A 16,086-nucleotide genomic window follows, 5' to 3' on the forward strand; every position below is an offset into this window, starting at 1 on the left:
ATAGTATAATAATTATTATATTTTATTATTATAATAAATGAGTATAATACTTCATGTAACTATAATTATAATTATATTAGCATATATTATGATGGATAATCCATATTTAAACTATCCATCATAATAATAAATATAATAATATAATTATTATTATTTATAATTAAAAAATTTATAATATTATTCTTTTTTATAAATAAAAAAATAATAATTAGATTTTTAGTTTGGTGTTTTAATTAAACATAAATTTAAAATCTTGATATTGTCCAAACACAGGAAAGTAAAGTTAATAGGAATCATATTTTCGATATTCATTTTCCCAAGAATCATTTTCCTTGCCAACTTTACTTTTCCGCCAATCAAACATGACCAAAATGACATATAATCCTAGAATAGTACGAAAGTTATTCAAACAATATTATATTAATTCATGAACAAACGTATCAAACAGATATAAAATATTAGTAGTAGTACTATTTATTTTTGTTTCACACTTAATTTTTGAAATAGAAACGAAAATATTAGTAGGGAGTGTTATGGTGTCACCACCTTTTAAAATAACACTATACCATCATTCCTAGTCAATCATTTGTACATGTGGACGAATAATAAGCTGTCACGTGGCAAAAAAAAACTTAAAAAGACGGCCAACAATATGTTGTACACTATACAACAATTTTTCTTGGCCACTAATATCCGATACACTATACAACAATTTATAAATTGCTGTGTAACGTTTATAATATTGCTGTATATGTTGTGTCACGATGTCACTTTAAGAGGTGTTGTCATTTTAACACAAACCTACTTAATTGTATAGTAATTTTCAAAAGTTTACTAGTACTAAGTTTTTAGTTTGGAAAAAAGATTATTAAATTTAGCATAAAAAATTAACAAGACAAAAGCCAATCTCACCATGGCCCAACCCGGAGCGGTTTAGGAGAAGAAGCATATAAAACCCTTCCCGCATTTTCTTTTATCATCACACACAAAATTCGGTGCCGCCTCCGATCGTGCCCGGAGTTCCATACTAGTCTACTTATGGAGGAAGAATTAGATCATTCGGAGGAGGAATTGGATCATTCGGAGGAAGAAATATGGGAGGAAACATATATGGAAGCTGCTGAACGTCCTATTACGGAGGAAGAGAAAATATTTACGGAGGAGGAAGAAATTGAAATTGCTCAGAAATTATCCAAGCCAGAAACATATACATATGCTGCTCAAATTCCTATGACAGAGCAAGTGAAAACAATTACGGAGGAGGAAGAATTCGAAATAGCTCAGCAAATATCCATGGCAGAAACATACACATATGCTGCTCAAATTCCTATGACAGATGAACGTCCTATTACGGAAGAGGAAGAAATTGAAATAGCTCAGCAAATATCCATGGCAGAAACATATACATATGCTGCTCAAATTCCTATGACAGAGCAAGTGAAAACAATTACGGAGGAGGAGAAAATACAACAAATAGTTGAGAAAATATCCAAGGTAAATACGTATACAGATGCTGCTAAAATTCGTACGACAGAGCAAGTGAAAACATCTATTGAGGAGGAACTAGAAACAAGGGAGAAAATATCCAAGGAAAATACATATACAGATGCTGCTAAAATTCGTGTGACGGAGGAAGAGAAAATATTGACGGAGGAGGAGGAAACAGGTGAGAAAACATTCAAAGATTTGGGGGTAAACGATCAATTAATAGAGGCCTGTGAAATTCTCGGTTGGAAAAGCCCTACTAAAATACAGTGTGAGGCCATACCTATTGCTTTAGCGGGAAGAGATGTGATCGGGCTCGCCCAAACCGGCTCGGGCAAAACCGGCGCCTTCGCGATTCCGATCATCCAATCGCTTCTCGAAGCTCCGCAGGCGTTTTTTGCCTGCGTGCTGTCGCCGACGCGTGAACTCGCCATTCAGATAGCCGAGCAGTTCGAAGCCCTGGGTGCCGGAATTGGCCTCAAATGTGCTGTGGTGAGAAATAGTAATTTTTTTATATTTAGTTTCAGTGTTTATTTATCACGATTGAGTTGAATTGGGTTGTTCCGTTGCAGCTTGTGGGAGGTGTGGACCAAGCACAGCAGAGTATTGCCCTTGGAAAGCGGCCGCACATTGTTGTGAGTTGAATTTCGTTATATGATCACTAGTTCTAAATTAGTAGATTGTGTTATACAGTATTACTGGCTTGGTAGAGCCTCCTGTTATCATCTGTTATCTTTAAAGCCAATGGCTTCTCAAGGCATGAAGTATGGAAAATTTAGGAGGCTGCAATGATGATTTAAAATTGTAAAATATGTATGATTTGTTCGTTATAACACTTCTAAAGTTGTGTTTTCGTCTTATATCTTCTAGGCGGCTACGCCTGGACGTCTAATCGATCATCTTTCTAACACCAAAGGGTTCTCTCTGCGTACACTGAAATACTTGGTAAGAATTTCTTTGATGTTGGTTTGACCTTGAAAATAGTTGTGTTTTCTCTGGGCTTGCGTGTCTGTCAGCTTTACTATGTTACACAGTATAGATGGAATTTGAACATCTAAAGAACCATGTAAATACTTGAACAGATAAACTATATGCTTTGAAGAAACCCTGACTTTGCTACTGTTTCTGTATTTTAACCTGCTAAGATGTTTGTAGTATGCTGTTAATAAGGCATTAAAGCTCAAGTTTTAGTTTATTATTAACTATACATAATGCAAAGATTTTATACTCTTAAAAATATCTCAGGTACTTGATGAAGCAGATAGATTGCTCAATGAAGATTTTGAGAAATCGCTTGATCAAATATTGTGTGAAATTCCTCGTAACAGGAGGACGTTTTTGTTTTCAGCTACAATGACCAATAAGGTACTTGAATGGGGCTCTCATTCACTATGAATGTAGTTTGTTAGTAATTCATTACACAATCAATTAATTGTTATACAAGAGTTGTTCCGGTAGTAAGTGAAAGTTGCATGATGGATTGTTCCCTCAATTTTTCAGGTGAAAAAACTACAAAGAGCTTGTCTGAAAAATCCTGTGAAGGTATTGCTTTCTAACATAATATTTTAACAGGTTTTTTTTTCATCTAATCATTTTCTGTTTGATTGCAGATTGAAGCTGCATCAAAATATTCAACTGTTGATACATTAAAGCAACAGTATTGCTTTGTTCCTGCAAAGTACAAGGTTTGTGATGCAGTGAATCATGCTCTAATATCTAATGATGCACAAAATGCTATCGAATTTTATCATGTGCTTTTGGCTCCTCTGCGAGTGTGGCTGAGTCGTAGTGGTTGTCAATTAAGTAGCCATAGGTTTTGCTAGTACCTCATCCATGATCCATATGATATTAGTTCAGTCACATGACTAGTTTTATAGTTATGTTAATTCAATTGCTGAAACAAATAATGTTTCAGATGGCATGATATGTAAAATAGTTGAAAAGATGCACGTTCCAGTATCTTTTGTCATGTTCTTATTGTCTGGGGAATGATGAGTTTGACCGGTTAATATGTTAGCTAAATGGGGAAGGGTCTGGTTGCACCTCAAAAAGAAAGGTTCTACCTAAATGTAGTTTAAATCGGGGGTTTGGCATTCAATGCTGTAAATATATTCTTGCTCTATGTTACATGTTCTTTCTTTAATCTGATTTTCCATTCTCTTCTTCTTTTAGGAATGCTATCTTGTATATATCTTGACTGAGTTGGCGGGAAGCACATCCATGGTTTTTACTCGAACATGTGATGCAACTACACTCTTGGCATATATTCTTCGTAATCTTGGCTTCAAGGCTATTCCAATTAATGGCCACATGACACAGGTAATATTGTAGATAGTTCAGAACCAGTTATGATACTTTTACTCATCCAATCATATCTAATCATCCATTTTTCCGTGATGTTACTTTTATGTAGTCAAAAAGGCTTGGAGCCTTAAATAAGTTCAAGGCTGGAGAATGCAACATTCTTATCTGCACTGATGTTGCTAGCAGAGGACTGGATATTCCATCAGTGGATGTGGTTATCAACTATGATATCCCCACAAACTCAAAGGTTAACTTTTGCTTTCCAATCAGTTGTTCTGTCTTGTTAATAAGGCTGCTACTATTTTTCTACCATATTCTAATGTTCATATCTTTCATCTCTTGACTTTGATTTTGAGTAAAACCTTGGTGGTGAAAATATGGAGAATATTTGTTGATGATAAGGTCAACTTTGGCTGATGCATGTATTTTAATAAAAAATAATAATAATAGATATTGTTTGCTTGTTGTATGATGGCTGCAGGATTACATACATCGGGTAGGAAGAACTGCTCGTGCTGGACGGTCAGGGGTTGCGGTATCAATTGCGAGTCAATATGAGGTGGAATGGTACATTCAAATAGAGAAGCTTATAGGTAAGGATCAATTTCCATATATGTGGTACAAGTGTGGACCAATAATATCTTGCTATAACATATGTCTGCATCAGGTAAAAAACTGCCAGAGTACCCTGCTGTGCGGGAAGAGGTTTTGTCACTATTGGAGCGTGTTGCAGAGGCGAAAAGAATATCTCAAATGGTACTATATGCTTTCCTGAAACATGTCAAATTTTAGTCCTAGGTTTCTTGTCAAATCCAGTATATAGATGCAGAGTTTCTGCTTGTCTGCATGTTGTTTAATATGATGCTACATTGCACCTCACCATTATAGGGGACAAGCCAGTACTTATTATCTATCATAGCATTTATATCATACTACCAAAGTAGAATTTCACGGAGGATACAAACCAAAAGGATGTTACATAACTCACGAGCACATTTTCTATGTTTTCGCAAATGCTCCATAAGAATTGCTTTTTGTGTTGTAGTTCGTTGAAAACCATAGCATATGTTATTCGTCATTAGCTATTCAAAATTCCATCTTCAAACGTGAGGGTGATTGATTAGGCCTTGTATGTCATTATGAGTTTTGGCCTTGTGCTACAGTGTTATGTGAACTTTCTAATGTTGGTGATTTGGTATCCGGTGATTACGCAGAAAATGAAGGAAGCTGGGGGCAATAAGCGGAGAAGAGGAGGTGATGAGGGCGAAGGAGACATGAGCAAATACTTGAATCAAAATAAAGGAAAATCAGGTGGTAAAGGAAAATCACGAGGTAGAGGAAAACCAGGTAATAAAGGAAAACCAACAAAGAAAAGGAGAAGATGATAGAAGAATTTGTAGTAGTATCAAATTTTGGCTTATCCAATTGTTATACTACTAGTTAGATTTACATTTCTGCATGCGTAAGCACCTCTAGGAAATTCATGCATATCCTTTTAAAATAATTTTGGTTTAAGACTAGTGTTTAGGATTATCACTATGTATGTTAATTGGTTTATAGTGATTATTACTACTACTACTATTTTGGTTGTGTGGATATTCAAAAATACGCACATTGATTTATATAGAAGTGAGAGAAAGAAGAAGATAAACACCAAAATGTAGAAAGTGCGACGGTGGCCGCAGCGCACCGTCGTTGCTTACGCATTCTCTCTCTTTTTTTTTTTGTCTACTCATGCATCTAATGACATACCTTCTATTTTGTCGTTTCTTCCACCCCATCATATTTCTATATGACTATATAAATTTTGACATTCAAGTGGTCTACCAGATTTGTAGTTTGGAATTTGAAGTGAAATAAGGGTAATTAATTGATTGTTATAACTAAAAAACATAAAGCAGGGAGGGGTTCGTGTCAAAGTAAATCATTCCAATTTTAGAAGTTCAATATGGTTCGAGTCATTTCTCGTATGAGCATCATCTTAATTCGTTAGGCTTACAACCTAACCTCTTTAATGTGGACCACAACCCAGCGGTGGGTAGTGGAGTCGCGGAGTTGTGGTGGGGCATGGGGAATGGAGGGTTGTGGGTGGGTGACGGACAAGAGGCCCTAGGTGGGGAGGTGCAATAGTCGTCGTTGTAGCTACCACTGCCTCGCCTGGTATCTGCCCAAATGTCTTTTTTTTTTTAATTCCAAAATTCTTAACGGAGAACAGGATAAGAATGAAGAAGAAACAAGAGAAATTGAGGGAGGCGTGATCCGGTGATTCAAAAATAATTAATTCCATAATTAGTAATTGTAAGTAATTCTTTTCAACAAATAGTGATTCATAAATAATTAATTCTACTATAATTAATTAATAGAATTTCATAATTAAACCTTTTCCCCCGTCAAGTTTTTGAAGACTCTGCCCTCGAGCCGTTCTTGAAGGGCATCTGTCTCTACTGTGGATATGCTACATTATGTGACTGCTTTCTTCACCATAATAAGGAGATATAATTAGTAATTGTAATAATTAATTTTTTGAATGATCAATGATTCAAAAATAATTAAATCTATAATTAATTAGTAGAAATCTATAATTAGCAATTGTAATAATTAATTCTTTTCAATTTTTAGTGATTCACAAATAATTACTATTTCTATAACTAATTAATATAATTCCATAATTAGTAAATGTAATAATTAATTCTTTTCCATAATTAGTTAATCAAAAGTAGTAAAATTTCAAAAAATTAACTTTTTTCCATAATTAGAGATTGACAATAAAGTGATTGAAAATGAGCATGGATAGTCTTAGGATTGTTGAAGTTGGGGCATAACACAAAAAATGAGGAAAATGGTGATATATCGGGAAGTTAATATTTCATCTTTATCTTAAAAAATAATCACATTTTATGATATTACTCCAACTCACAAATCCATTTTCTATTTTTTTTGAAATTTGTAAGTATATTTATATTACTAAAAGTACATAGCAGAGCTTATTTATTGAACAAAAAAATATGGAAGCGCAGAGTGTAAAACATTGAACGGCGTGAACACGCAGAGCTACGAGGCTACGACAAACATATTCAAATGCTGATTCAGTTCATTTTATAACTCTGACCGAATCTCAACAAGATTCCACCTTCGTCTCGATTATTTACCAGAAATAAATATTTATTACGTAAATTGGAATACATTAGTAGGAGTATTAAAATCCCAAGGTGTGATTCTAGCTTCATTTGATTTTGGTAGTAAGTTGAATCCAAAACGGAGAGAGAGATATGAGAGTTGCAGCGCAGAACACGATGTCGTATTGCGTGGAGGAGGAGAAGGCATGCATCATCGGTTGGGTGGACAAATACTTCAAAGACTGCCTCTGCAACACCAGCGACGAGATTTCATTCGGTTTCGGACTCATTAGCCTCCTCTGCTGGGGAGTCGCTGAAATCCCCCAAATCATCACCAACTTCAGAACCAAATCCGGCCATGGCATCTCCATCTTCTTCCTCCTCACTTGGGTCCTCGGGTTCACCTCTCTCCCCCTAACCTCCTCACCATTACCATTTCACACACATTTTCTCTAACCAATTTTGTTGAATTTGCAGCGACATATTCAATCTAATGGGCTGCCTTCTCGAACCTGCCACGGTGAGTCCTAACCTAATCATTCTCCAACTCAATTTATTGTTTCTGGATTCAATTCATTTCTGCATTTCTCATTTCCTGCAGTTACCAACCCAGTTATACACCGCCGCGGTAAGTCCCCAATTCCGTTAATTAACGCCGTCACAAACCATTTCCCGTTTAATTATTTATATTTATATTTTTATTCATCATCAGCTCTACACAGTGAGCACCGTGGTTTTAGTTATACAGAGCTTCTACTACGATTATTACCTTAGGTGGCGAAATGTGAAACCACCCAAAGAATCACACCAACAGGTTTCATTTTACTTCTTTTCTGCATTGGTTCATCAATAAATCGTGTGAGATTGGGTTAAAGAGTTTTAAATGAATGCATATATAGGTAGATGAAGAGCTGAAGAAGCCTCTAAGGCCAACACCACAAACTGATTCCCCCATTCCAATACCAACCCGTGGCGAAGCCTATTACTACGCGTGAGGCCTAATCCAATTCTCATTCGTTTGTTTGAGAATGGATGAATTCGTTTGGTGATATGGAATGTGTGTTGTGCAGGTCTGCAAGATCAATGGCTGCGAGCACAACTCCGCCTATACGTATGCGTTCGTATCTTTGGCCCATCAAGAGTGGTCCTTCTGCTGTCGGAATCGCCAACAATTCCTCACCAGACAACGAAGCTCGTCCCATTCCTTCGAGGAATGGTGCCACCAAACCTAAGCCAATTCCAAGATCTGTGAGTCTCATACAAAGTTTGTTTGTCATATGTTTGAACAGTCTTAATTTTGTTAAGATGCCTCGTCTTTTTCTCAGGCGGGATTTGGAGCATTTTTGGCTACATCCATCAGTATGCCACGAGAAACAAACGCTTTGGTGCAAGTGTATCTTGGATTGAGTGGAAGGAAGATGTTGCAACTGGGATTAAATCAAGTTAGATATGAACCAAATCAAGTTAATTAAAACATTTAACTTGTATGTAATGATTTAGCTTATGGTTAGGCATTGTTTTCGTGACAGGAAGATGGATCAGAGAGCGTTTTTGGTCAGTGGTTAGGATGGATGATGGCTGCCATTTACATGGGTGGAAGGCTTCCTCAAATATGGTTGAATGTAAGTAACAAATCCTAATGTTGCACATCATTTTTCAGATCAAAATCCACATCTAATGTGTTTGCTTTGCAATGAATACGATCACAGATTAAACGAGGGAGCGTTGAGGTAATTCACTCTTAAACTGATCATCATATCCGTAATAGTGAAGATTGTGGATGATTATTCCGGTAACTTCGTGATCTTGCAAATTGTGTAGGGATTGAATCCTCTCATGTTTATCTTTGCACTTGCGGCTAATGCTACTTATGTAGCCAGGTACACTATACACTAATCTCTCCAAAATTAAAGATTAATGAAAGCTAATAGAGCCCTCTAATATTTGACGCAGCATTCTTGTGAGATCAACTGCCTGGGACAAAATTAGAGCTAACTTGCCCTGGCTACTGGATGCCGCCGTCTGTGTACTGCTCGACTTATTCGTATCCTATTTCACTGAAATATTATGAGTTTTTATTAAGATCATGTGTTCAAATCTCATGGTTGAGGCATAGAATGTCATTAGTGAACTGAATCAGAGGAACCTTAACTTGTTTCAACAGATAATATTGCAGTATGTTTACTACAGATATTATAGGAGGGAAAGGCGCTGCAGCGGAGAAGACTATACTGAAGCCACAAAATGAGGCAATGCATTCGTTGTTATGATAATTAGAAGTTTTGACGAGATTCCCTTTTGTTCGATTCTTATACTCCTTGCAGTTGATTTGAGTCGGTACGAGGAATAAACTTTGTTAGATTTATTTCTTCGTGAAGATCCTATTTATGTCACTATGTAACAGTTTCAGTTCAGTCACAAACAAAACCCAAATTTAGTTGTTTGAGTTTCTAATTTTTGAGTTTTCATCCCACATCGAACATTTTAAAGCTTCAGTTTCAGTTCAGTCACAAACAAAACCCAAATTTTGTTGTTGAAGTATCTAAATTTGAGTTTTATCCCACATCGAACATTTTAAAGTTTTCAATGTAGTATTTATAGGAAAACGCTGCATTAAAGGTTGTCCCTTCGGGGACATCCGATAAAATTGGAACGATACAGAGAAGATTAGCATGGCCCCTGCGCAAGGATGACACGCATAAATCGAGAAATGGTCCAAATTTTTTTTTCCTAAAATCTTTATAAATCAAATGGTGGAATATAATTTTTTGGGATAGATGTGTTCGGTTAGATCTTAGAACTCATTACTGATTGAGTATATAATGCTTGGATGCATTTAAATTCTAATTATAAGTGTCTCGCTGTATTTTTTTTTTTAAAAAGATTGTTTTTATTCTAATTGTGATTACCCTATTTGGATAATAGTAGATCATGTGGAATTCTGATTCGATTTAATTGAGATAAATGTATCATAAATCGGGATGCGCACATTTTCTATTTTGAATAGGCAAAACACATTCTTAGGTCCTTATACTTTAGTCAAAATGTTCATTAGGTCCTCATACAATTTTTTCATTTTAATAGGTCCTTATACCTTTCTCATAAATTTCATCACATCCTCATACAATTTTTTCGTTTTAGTAGGTCCTTATACTTTTATAACTTTTATTAGGTCCTTATACAATTTTTTATTTTAAGATATTCTTTTACTTTTATCTTAGATAATAATTTATATTTAATTAAATTTAATGAATCTTTTAATTTTATTATTTAACTTATCTTATAATTATAAATATTCAGGGAAACATATCTTTCAATATAAATATAAATAATCAATTGAAAATTCAAATAGTTATTCTAAAAAAAACTTCGATTTTAATCTTCAATCATCACGGTTAATCTTTTTATTATTCTCTACAATTTATTGAGATTATATTGGATGACAAGATGATATTATCTATGTAGACTATGCTAAGTTAAATAATGGAATATTATAAAGTTCATTGAGTTTAATTAAATTTAGATTATTATCCAAGATAAATGTAAAAAAGTCCCTTAAATAAAAGATTGTACAAGGACCTAATGAAAGTTATAATAAAAGTATAAGGACCTACTAAAATGAAAAATTGTACGAGGACCTGATAAAAATATTGTGAAAAGTATAAGGACCTATTAAAACGAAAAAATTGTATGAGGACCTAATAAACATTTTGATTAGAGTATAAGGACTTAAGAATGTATTTTGCCTTTTAAATATCATAAATTGGGATGCATACATTTTCTATTTAATTCAAATGTGTGCACCAGCACCTAAGAATCAACAATTAATATGAGAACATGCATGGAGGTAAATATTAATAAATCAGTGGTCCCAACAAATTACCAATGGTAAAGATGTAGTAACGGTTTCAATCACAAACAAACCAAAATTTGAGTTTTCGTCCCACATCGGACAACGTAAAGCTTTAAATGCAATATGTATAAGGAAACATTGTACCAGACCATTGTCCCTTCGGGGACATCCGATAAAATTGGAACGATACAGAGAAGATTAGCATGGCCCCTGCGCAAGGATGACACGCATAAATCGAGAAATGGTCCAAATTTTTTTGTTTTTTAGTGTACTTGTGATCTAGCATGAAATGATAAATTATTTGTAATTATGGTCCACTTGCCCTAATGAAATTTTAACTGTGGCTTTTGTACCTAAAACTCGTTACTTACTCAATGAAATCTATGATGGTTGGGTGTGTTTTTTGAAACAATTTATTTTAAATAGTTTTTTTTTTTTTTTTTCTAATTTTGATTGCCCTAAATGGAGATTAATCGATCAGAATTGAGAATGAAATTATTTTAATTAGATTTAATTAAGAAGAATGCATCATAAATTGTGATGCAGACATTTTCCATCCACTTCAAATGTGCAAGCATCTAAGAAACAACAAAATATTACTCCAGTAAAAATGAAGTAGAAAAAAAAAGAGAAAAATCAAGCAACATTTGTTGTATGATCTCTAATTAGGCCCAACCCATCTTACTCCAACTCCGAGGCCCACATTACTACATTGGGACTATGATATCACTTTGCATCTTACAAATTTATTACAATCACTTTCTTTTTCACAAATTGATTCCTACAAAAATGATGAAAATTAGTAATTCCTAATTAAATAGGAGTATATTTAGATCCACTGATTAGATTTTTGTTTTGTTTATACATCGTCTTGTACACGGTTCTCTGTTACTATTTATAAATCTTACAATTATACTACTAGTATTTACGTCAAATAGTACAATTCATAAACATATTGGAACATGGAGAAAAAAATGAAGAAATCAATGCCTCATGTCATGTGTATATCTCTTTATTGTTTGACCACCGTCTATGATTATTTCCCATGTCACCACTGAGAGAAGTTTTTGGGGTTATGTTCAAAAATTAACAAATTCAACTCATCAATGTCATGGAATTAGTACTGTTGTAGTTTGGTTGTCATCTACCCATTATTTATTTTTATCTTTAATTACGTACATTGTTCGTTCTATTAAAAGGGCTGTGAAATTTTGGCTCCACCACCTATAAATCTCATTCAAACACCGTCTATTGACATAATATAATTACACATATATCCAAAATTGTGTATTGAAGTTCTTCATAGTTAATCGAATCGATTTTGAAATGTTATGTACTTATAACTACGTCGGTTTGACTTATTCTCATACCATACATTTTCTTTCAATGGGGAGGTGAGTTCCACGTCTAGATTGACGAGTCCAACCTAGCAGTATTGGACGATAAATTTTTCAATTTTTGTTTGAAAACATGAAAGTTGAAACGTTGAAAATCGAGAAAAAATGCGTAACATTAGGAATTTGAAAATAAGTTAATTTTTGAAAATTTATTCAAATATTGAAGTTGATTTTTATTAAATTTCTAGGAAAAATGAAATATCAAGATTAAATGCGGTTTTATCGTGAAATTAATTGAACTTAGGAATTTAAGCCATAGGGTATGGGGATAGCGTGTGAACATGGAATTGGTGCCTCATTTAGTAGTGGTTGTGTGAGCCATGTGTGGTTTGAGCCCACATTCACTTAAACATCATTTTTCAAAGGAAAAATATAATTTGAATAGTATCTTATTCAATAATTTCCCTTTCGATTTACTATTACACAACAAAATCGCACATGCCATTCAATCAATCTCACCGTCACTCATCAATGATGGGAACTCCTTTAGGGCCACTTGCGTATTAATTTTGATAATACTTTTGCATTGTAATTAAAGCATGGTTTATTAATGCCTTCGATTTCGACCCCTTTTTCATACTTTGACTCCTAGTTTCATCTCAAATAATGCTTCTTTCCTCCTGCGAGACATTACTTTAGACACAATATTTTAAAAATATTGCTTAGATAATAAAATAAGAGATAGAATACAGTAAAAGAGTGAATGACAAATACATTATGAGCGAGAATAAAGTAAAAGGAATTAGTTGGGTTATATTTTGCCAAAAAAAATAAAATGTTCACTTTAGATAATTAGATTTCCCAAAAATAAAGATGAGTAGTCACTTATACTGGGACAGAAGGAGTATATATTATTATTGTAACAGAGTTTTATTAGTATTTACATAAAGAAATAAATGAATATTGAGTATGCATACTATTATTACAGTTGACATATATTACTAGTATCTTTTAGAATTAATACTGGTTTTAACCTAATGCTACAACCCTATCAGAAATTTTTGAAAAAGTGAATAACAGACAACAAATATTCTTCTTTGTCCTTTTTTCCTTTTTACCCTAAATTTATTCGCTCCTCACCATGCTACCGACAATTAATTTACACCAAATATGAAACCATGAAAGAAGGGGTTTATGATGATTGACAGGTAAAAAGGTAATCCAATTTGGTCAAAACTTTTTAAAAAGAATTGCGGCACATAATCAAACACTAAACAACCCTCATGCTTTAAACTTTAAAGTAGTTCCACAAATGCCTTATTTAATTCCATTACTTTACCTTTCTACTATACTTCCAATCAAATACGTTTTCCATTCCCTCCCTATTTATTTCAATTCTATGACATTCATTGCAAAAATGCAAAGTACGTACAAATTTTGTTGGAATCCTATTTATGAATCCAACATGCATTAACAGTGTAATGCTTTCTTTCTAGCTAATTAAATTTGCTGATAACTACTAAGTGTCCCATTCTTTTACAAGATTTATTAAGTATATAAAAATGAAAATTTATTGTTAAGTAAATAATGATTCCCAATTAACATTTTAAACATTAAAACAAAACACCTGAGAATGAAATGGAAGAATAAATTACTCAAAGCTAGAAAAAAAAACAGTTAAAAATAGGATAGTAGATCCCAAGTGATTTATTATAGGAGAAATTTCACCACCAAATCTTCCCATTTGTGTTACATTTGATTTGATGTGACAAGAAATTTGTAGCTACAAACACATATGTCTTCCCATGCATAAAGAAGTGGAATATATGTATTTATTGTAGTTGAGTTTAGTAAGAGTGTAAAAATTGTCAATAGACTATAGTAAGTATGATGTACAAACAAAACAATTCTCACTCACCTCATTTATCTTTGCATCATATTCATCTCCTAACCGCCCTATACTACTCTCACAATTCACATACAACAGAGCAGGATCTCAACCTCTCAAGATCTCACATCTCTCTTGCATCCCTCAAAATCCTATTAAAAAAAATTGGATTAATTAGCATAATATAATTATAAAAAAAAATAAGGAGTTTAATTAATTAATTAATTAATTAATCCATACCTTAAGATTCAAGAATATACGGAGTGCGTAGCAAATCGTAAGGAGCCCAGAGGGCATCGAGAGGGCAAGGGCGGTTGGCGTCGAGGCGGGCCCACGGCTTGCCCTTCCCGGACCAGTGCAGCAGGCTGACTGGGCCGGGGTGCAGGTCGCGGCACAGGCCTCGGAAGTTGTCTCCTCCGAGGCCGTGCTGGTTCCAGCGGTGGTCGACGGGGGCGATGTTTCCGGCGAAGACGAGGAGGAAGGGGGGGAGGGAGCCGAGCTCGTAGATCCTGATTCGCTTCTGGAGCTCCATCCACTCGACGATTTTGGTGGTGTAGCCGCCTTGTCGCCAGCGGCGGAGGTCGATGACCATGACGCCGGTGTTGAAGTAGCAGGGGCGGCGGTTGGCGAAGGTGAGGGAGAGGGAGGGGTTGGACCAGAAGGTGGGGGTGAAGTAGGAGGTGAAGTTGGCGTTGCAGTATTCGGGGGCGGCGAGGACGGCGGGGTCGGGGAGAGGGGTGGCGGCGAGCTTGGCGATGTCGTCGACGAGGACGAGGTCGGAGTCGAGGTAGACGATTTTGGTGAGGGAGGAGGGGAGGAGGTCGGCGAGGTAGTTGCGGGCGTAGTTGAGGGGGCAGTCGAGGGCGGCGCGGATGGAGGTGGAGATGAGGCCGGCGGCGGAGGAGGAGTCGAAGGGGTAGATGTGGAAGTGGAGGTAGGGGAAGGTGGAGGAGAGGGTGGAGGAGAGGTCGGGGGAGGAGGAGGAGACGAAGTGGAAGGCGATGTTTTCGGGGCAGGAGGAGTGTTGGAGGACGGAGAGGATGGCCGCGATGGAGCCGCGGAGGTAGGCGGCGTCGAGGGTCATGGCCACGTGGATCGCATTGGGGTCGGAGGGGGACGGGGAGAGGGTGGGGCAGCGAGCCGAGTTGTAGAATTTGGGGGCTTCCCGGAACCGAGGGGCGGTGGCAGCGGCAGCGGCATCGGCATTTGTTGGTGGTGTGATGAAGAGGAAGAGGATTGGTATCAAGAATGTGGATAGTGTAGCACTTGGTAGCATTGCTTTGGTGAAATGAGATTTTTCATATGAGAAGTAATAAGATTAGGGCCCCTTTCGCTCTAGTACATATGGAAATTGTCTCTCACTCTCGCGTCTACTAATATATACTTCCTTCGTCCCATTAAATATGCAACATTTGGGAATCGGCATGGGATTTTATGCAGAATTGTTTTGTGAGTTAATAAAGAGAGAGTAAAGTAAGAGGGATGAAAAAGTAAATATAAAGTTATGTCTATTTTAGGAAACGTTTCATTTTAATTGGGACAGTCCAAAAAGAAAAACGTTTCATTTCTAATGGGACAGAGGGAGTATATTTGAGTCAACTAAATGGTCTTATTTAAATTTATGAGGAGCGAGTCATGGTTAGTGGTAAGTCGTGTGACTTAATTAGCTTGTTATAGGGTTAATTTGATTCAATCCAAACTTGATCTGTTGAGAAAATTCTTGACTCGAACACGATATGAACTCGTTAATGACAAGCTATGATATGAGATGACATGACACGATAACAATACTGTAATGGCTTAAACCTGATTTACATGATTAGAATCTGGTATTGCACGATCAAATTACTTGATAAAAATCTGATTCGCACGATTGAAATGTTGTATTACATGACAAAAACTTGATTTACATGATATATACTACTTGATTTACACAAATATATAGAGAATAATATAAAAGTAAGTAATTTTTTCAAGAAAAATAATAAAAAGAATAGTAATATTATCCACTATTGGGTTGTTTAATCCCAACTCAATATTATCTTGTTCCTAACTAGTCAATCTAATAAGAATTTGAAATCAGTAGACTTTACTCAAATTAAC

The 16,086-nt window shown here is 35.5% G+C and overlaps 2 protein-coding genes, 2 non-coding genes and 1 pseudogene across 7 annotated transcripts; 4 read left to right on the forward strand and 1 right to left on the reverse strand.

Annotated features, from left to right (window-relative positions):
* The first annotated feature begins 972 nt into the window (after positions 1-972).
* LOC125204166 (DEAD-box ATP-dependent RNA helicase 10-like) lies at positions 973-5,370 on the forward strand. The gene is made up of 11 exons (XM_048102738.2): positions 973-1,977; positions 2,058-2,120; positions 2,356-2,430; positions 2,731-2,850; positions 2,986-3,027; positions 3,096-3,170; positions 3,658-3,804; positions 3,899-4,036; positions 4,271-4,382; positions 4,457-4,545; positions 5,004-5,370. Exons 1-11 carry the CDS (start codon positions 1,039-1,041, stop codon positions 5,172-5,174), a joined length of 1,971 nt encoding a protein of 656 aa, XP_047958695.1. The 5' UTR covers positions 973-1,038; the 3' UTR covers positions 5,175-5,370.
* Positions 5,371-6,816: 1,446 nt separating this feature from the next.
* Positions 6,817-9,378, forward strand: LOC125199965 (vacuolar lysine transporter YPQ1-like). 2 transcript variants are annotated; one of them, XM_048097796.2, is made up of 12 exons: positions 6,817-7,303; positions 7,383-7,425; positions 7,507-7,533; positions 7,618-7,719; positions 7,805-7,896; positions 7,976-8,153; positions 8,231-8,347; positions 8,435-8,527; positions 8,615-8,635; positions 8,727-8,785; positions 8,859-8,931; positions 9,096-9,378. In XM_048097796.2, exons 1-12 carry the CDS (start codon positions 7,059-7,061, stop codon positions 9,102-9,104), a joined length of 1,059 nt encoding a protein of 352 aa, XP_047953753.1. In that variant the 5' UTR covers positions 6,817-7,058; the 3' UTR covers positions 9,105-9,378. The 2 variants fall into 2 exon arrangements, with proteins under 2 accessions (XP_047953753.1, XP_047953752.1); XM_048097795.2 differs by having other exon boundaries at positions 6,819-7,303; positions 8,859-8,949; positions 9,070-9,378.
* Positions 9,379-9,527: 149 nt separating this feature from the next.
* LOC125208721 (U6 spliceosomal RNA) lies at positions 9,528-9,630 on the forward strand. The gene has a single exon (XR_007174202.1). It is a non-coding gene; the product is annotated as a U6 spliceosomal RNA (small nuclear RNA).
* A 1,281-nt stretch (positions 9,631-10,911) lies between these two features.
* On the forward strand, positions 10,912-11,014 carry LOC125199969 (U6 spliceosomal RNA). Its single transcript, XR_007172651.1, has one exon. It is a non-coding gene; the product is annotated as a U6 spliceosomal RNA (small nuclear RNA).
* A 1,514-nt stretch (positions 11,015-12,528) lies between these two features.
* LOC125205366 (putative galacturonosyltransferase-like 1 pseudogene) lies at positions 12,529-15,333 on the reverse strand (annotated as a pseudogene). Of its 2 annotated transcripts, XR_007173745.2 has the most exons (3): positions 14,224-15,333; positions 14,014-14,135; positions 12,529-12,775 (listed from the first exon to the last, which is right to left on the reverse strand). The product of XR_007173745.2 is annotated as a putative galacturonosyltransferase-like 1 pseudogene, transcript variant X2 (transcript). The 2 variants fall into 2 exon arrangements; XR_016132746.1 differs by lacking the exon at positions 12,529-12,775 and having other exon boundaries at positions 13,892-14,135.
* Between the last annotated feature and the right edge of the window lie 753 nt (positions 15,334-16,086).

This window comes from Salvia hispanica, chromosome 6 (assembly GCF_029641045.1).
Source record: "Salvia hispanica isolate PSC_SH4W2 chromosome 6, Shi_PSC_v1, whole genome shotgun sequence".
Lineage (NCBI taxonomy): Eukaryota > Viridiplantae > Streptophyta > Magnoliopsida > Lamiales > Lamiaceae > Salvia > Salvia hispanica.

Bases quoted from the DNA above. Each gene is read 5' to 3' on its own strand.
- LOC125204166 (XM_048102738.2), top strand. From the start codon at position 1,039: ATGGAGGAAGAATTAGATCATTCGGAGGAGGAATTGGATCATTCGGAG. The intron at 2,851-2,985 runs GTACTTGAATGG...TCAATTTTTCAG, and splicing joins CAGCTACAATGACCAATAAG to GTGAAAAAACTACAAAGAGC. The intron at 3,805-3,898 runs GTAATATTGTAG...ACTTTTATGTAG, and splicing joins TTAATGGCCACATGACACAG to TCAAAAAGGCTTGGAGCCTT.
- LOC125199965 (XM_048097795.2), top strand. From the start codon at position 7,059: ATGAGAGTTGCAGCGCAGAACACGATGTCGTATTGCGTGGAGGAGGAG. The intron at 7,534-7,617 runs GTAAGTCCCCAA...ATTCATCATCAG, and splicing joins CCCAGTTATACACCGCCGCG to CTCTACACAGTGAGCACCGT. The intron at 7,720-7,804 runs GTTTCATTTTAC...ATGCATATATAG, and splicing joins CCAAAGAATCACACCAACAG to GTAGATGAAGAGCTGAAGAA.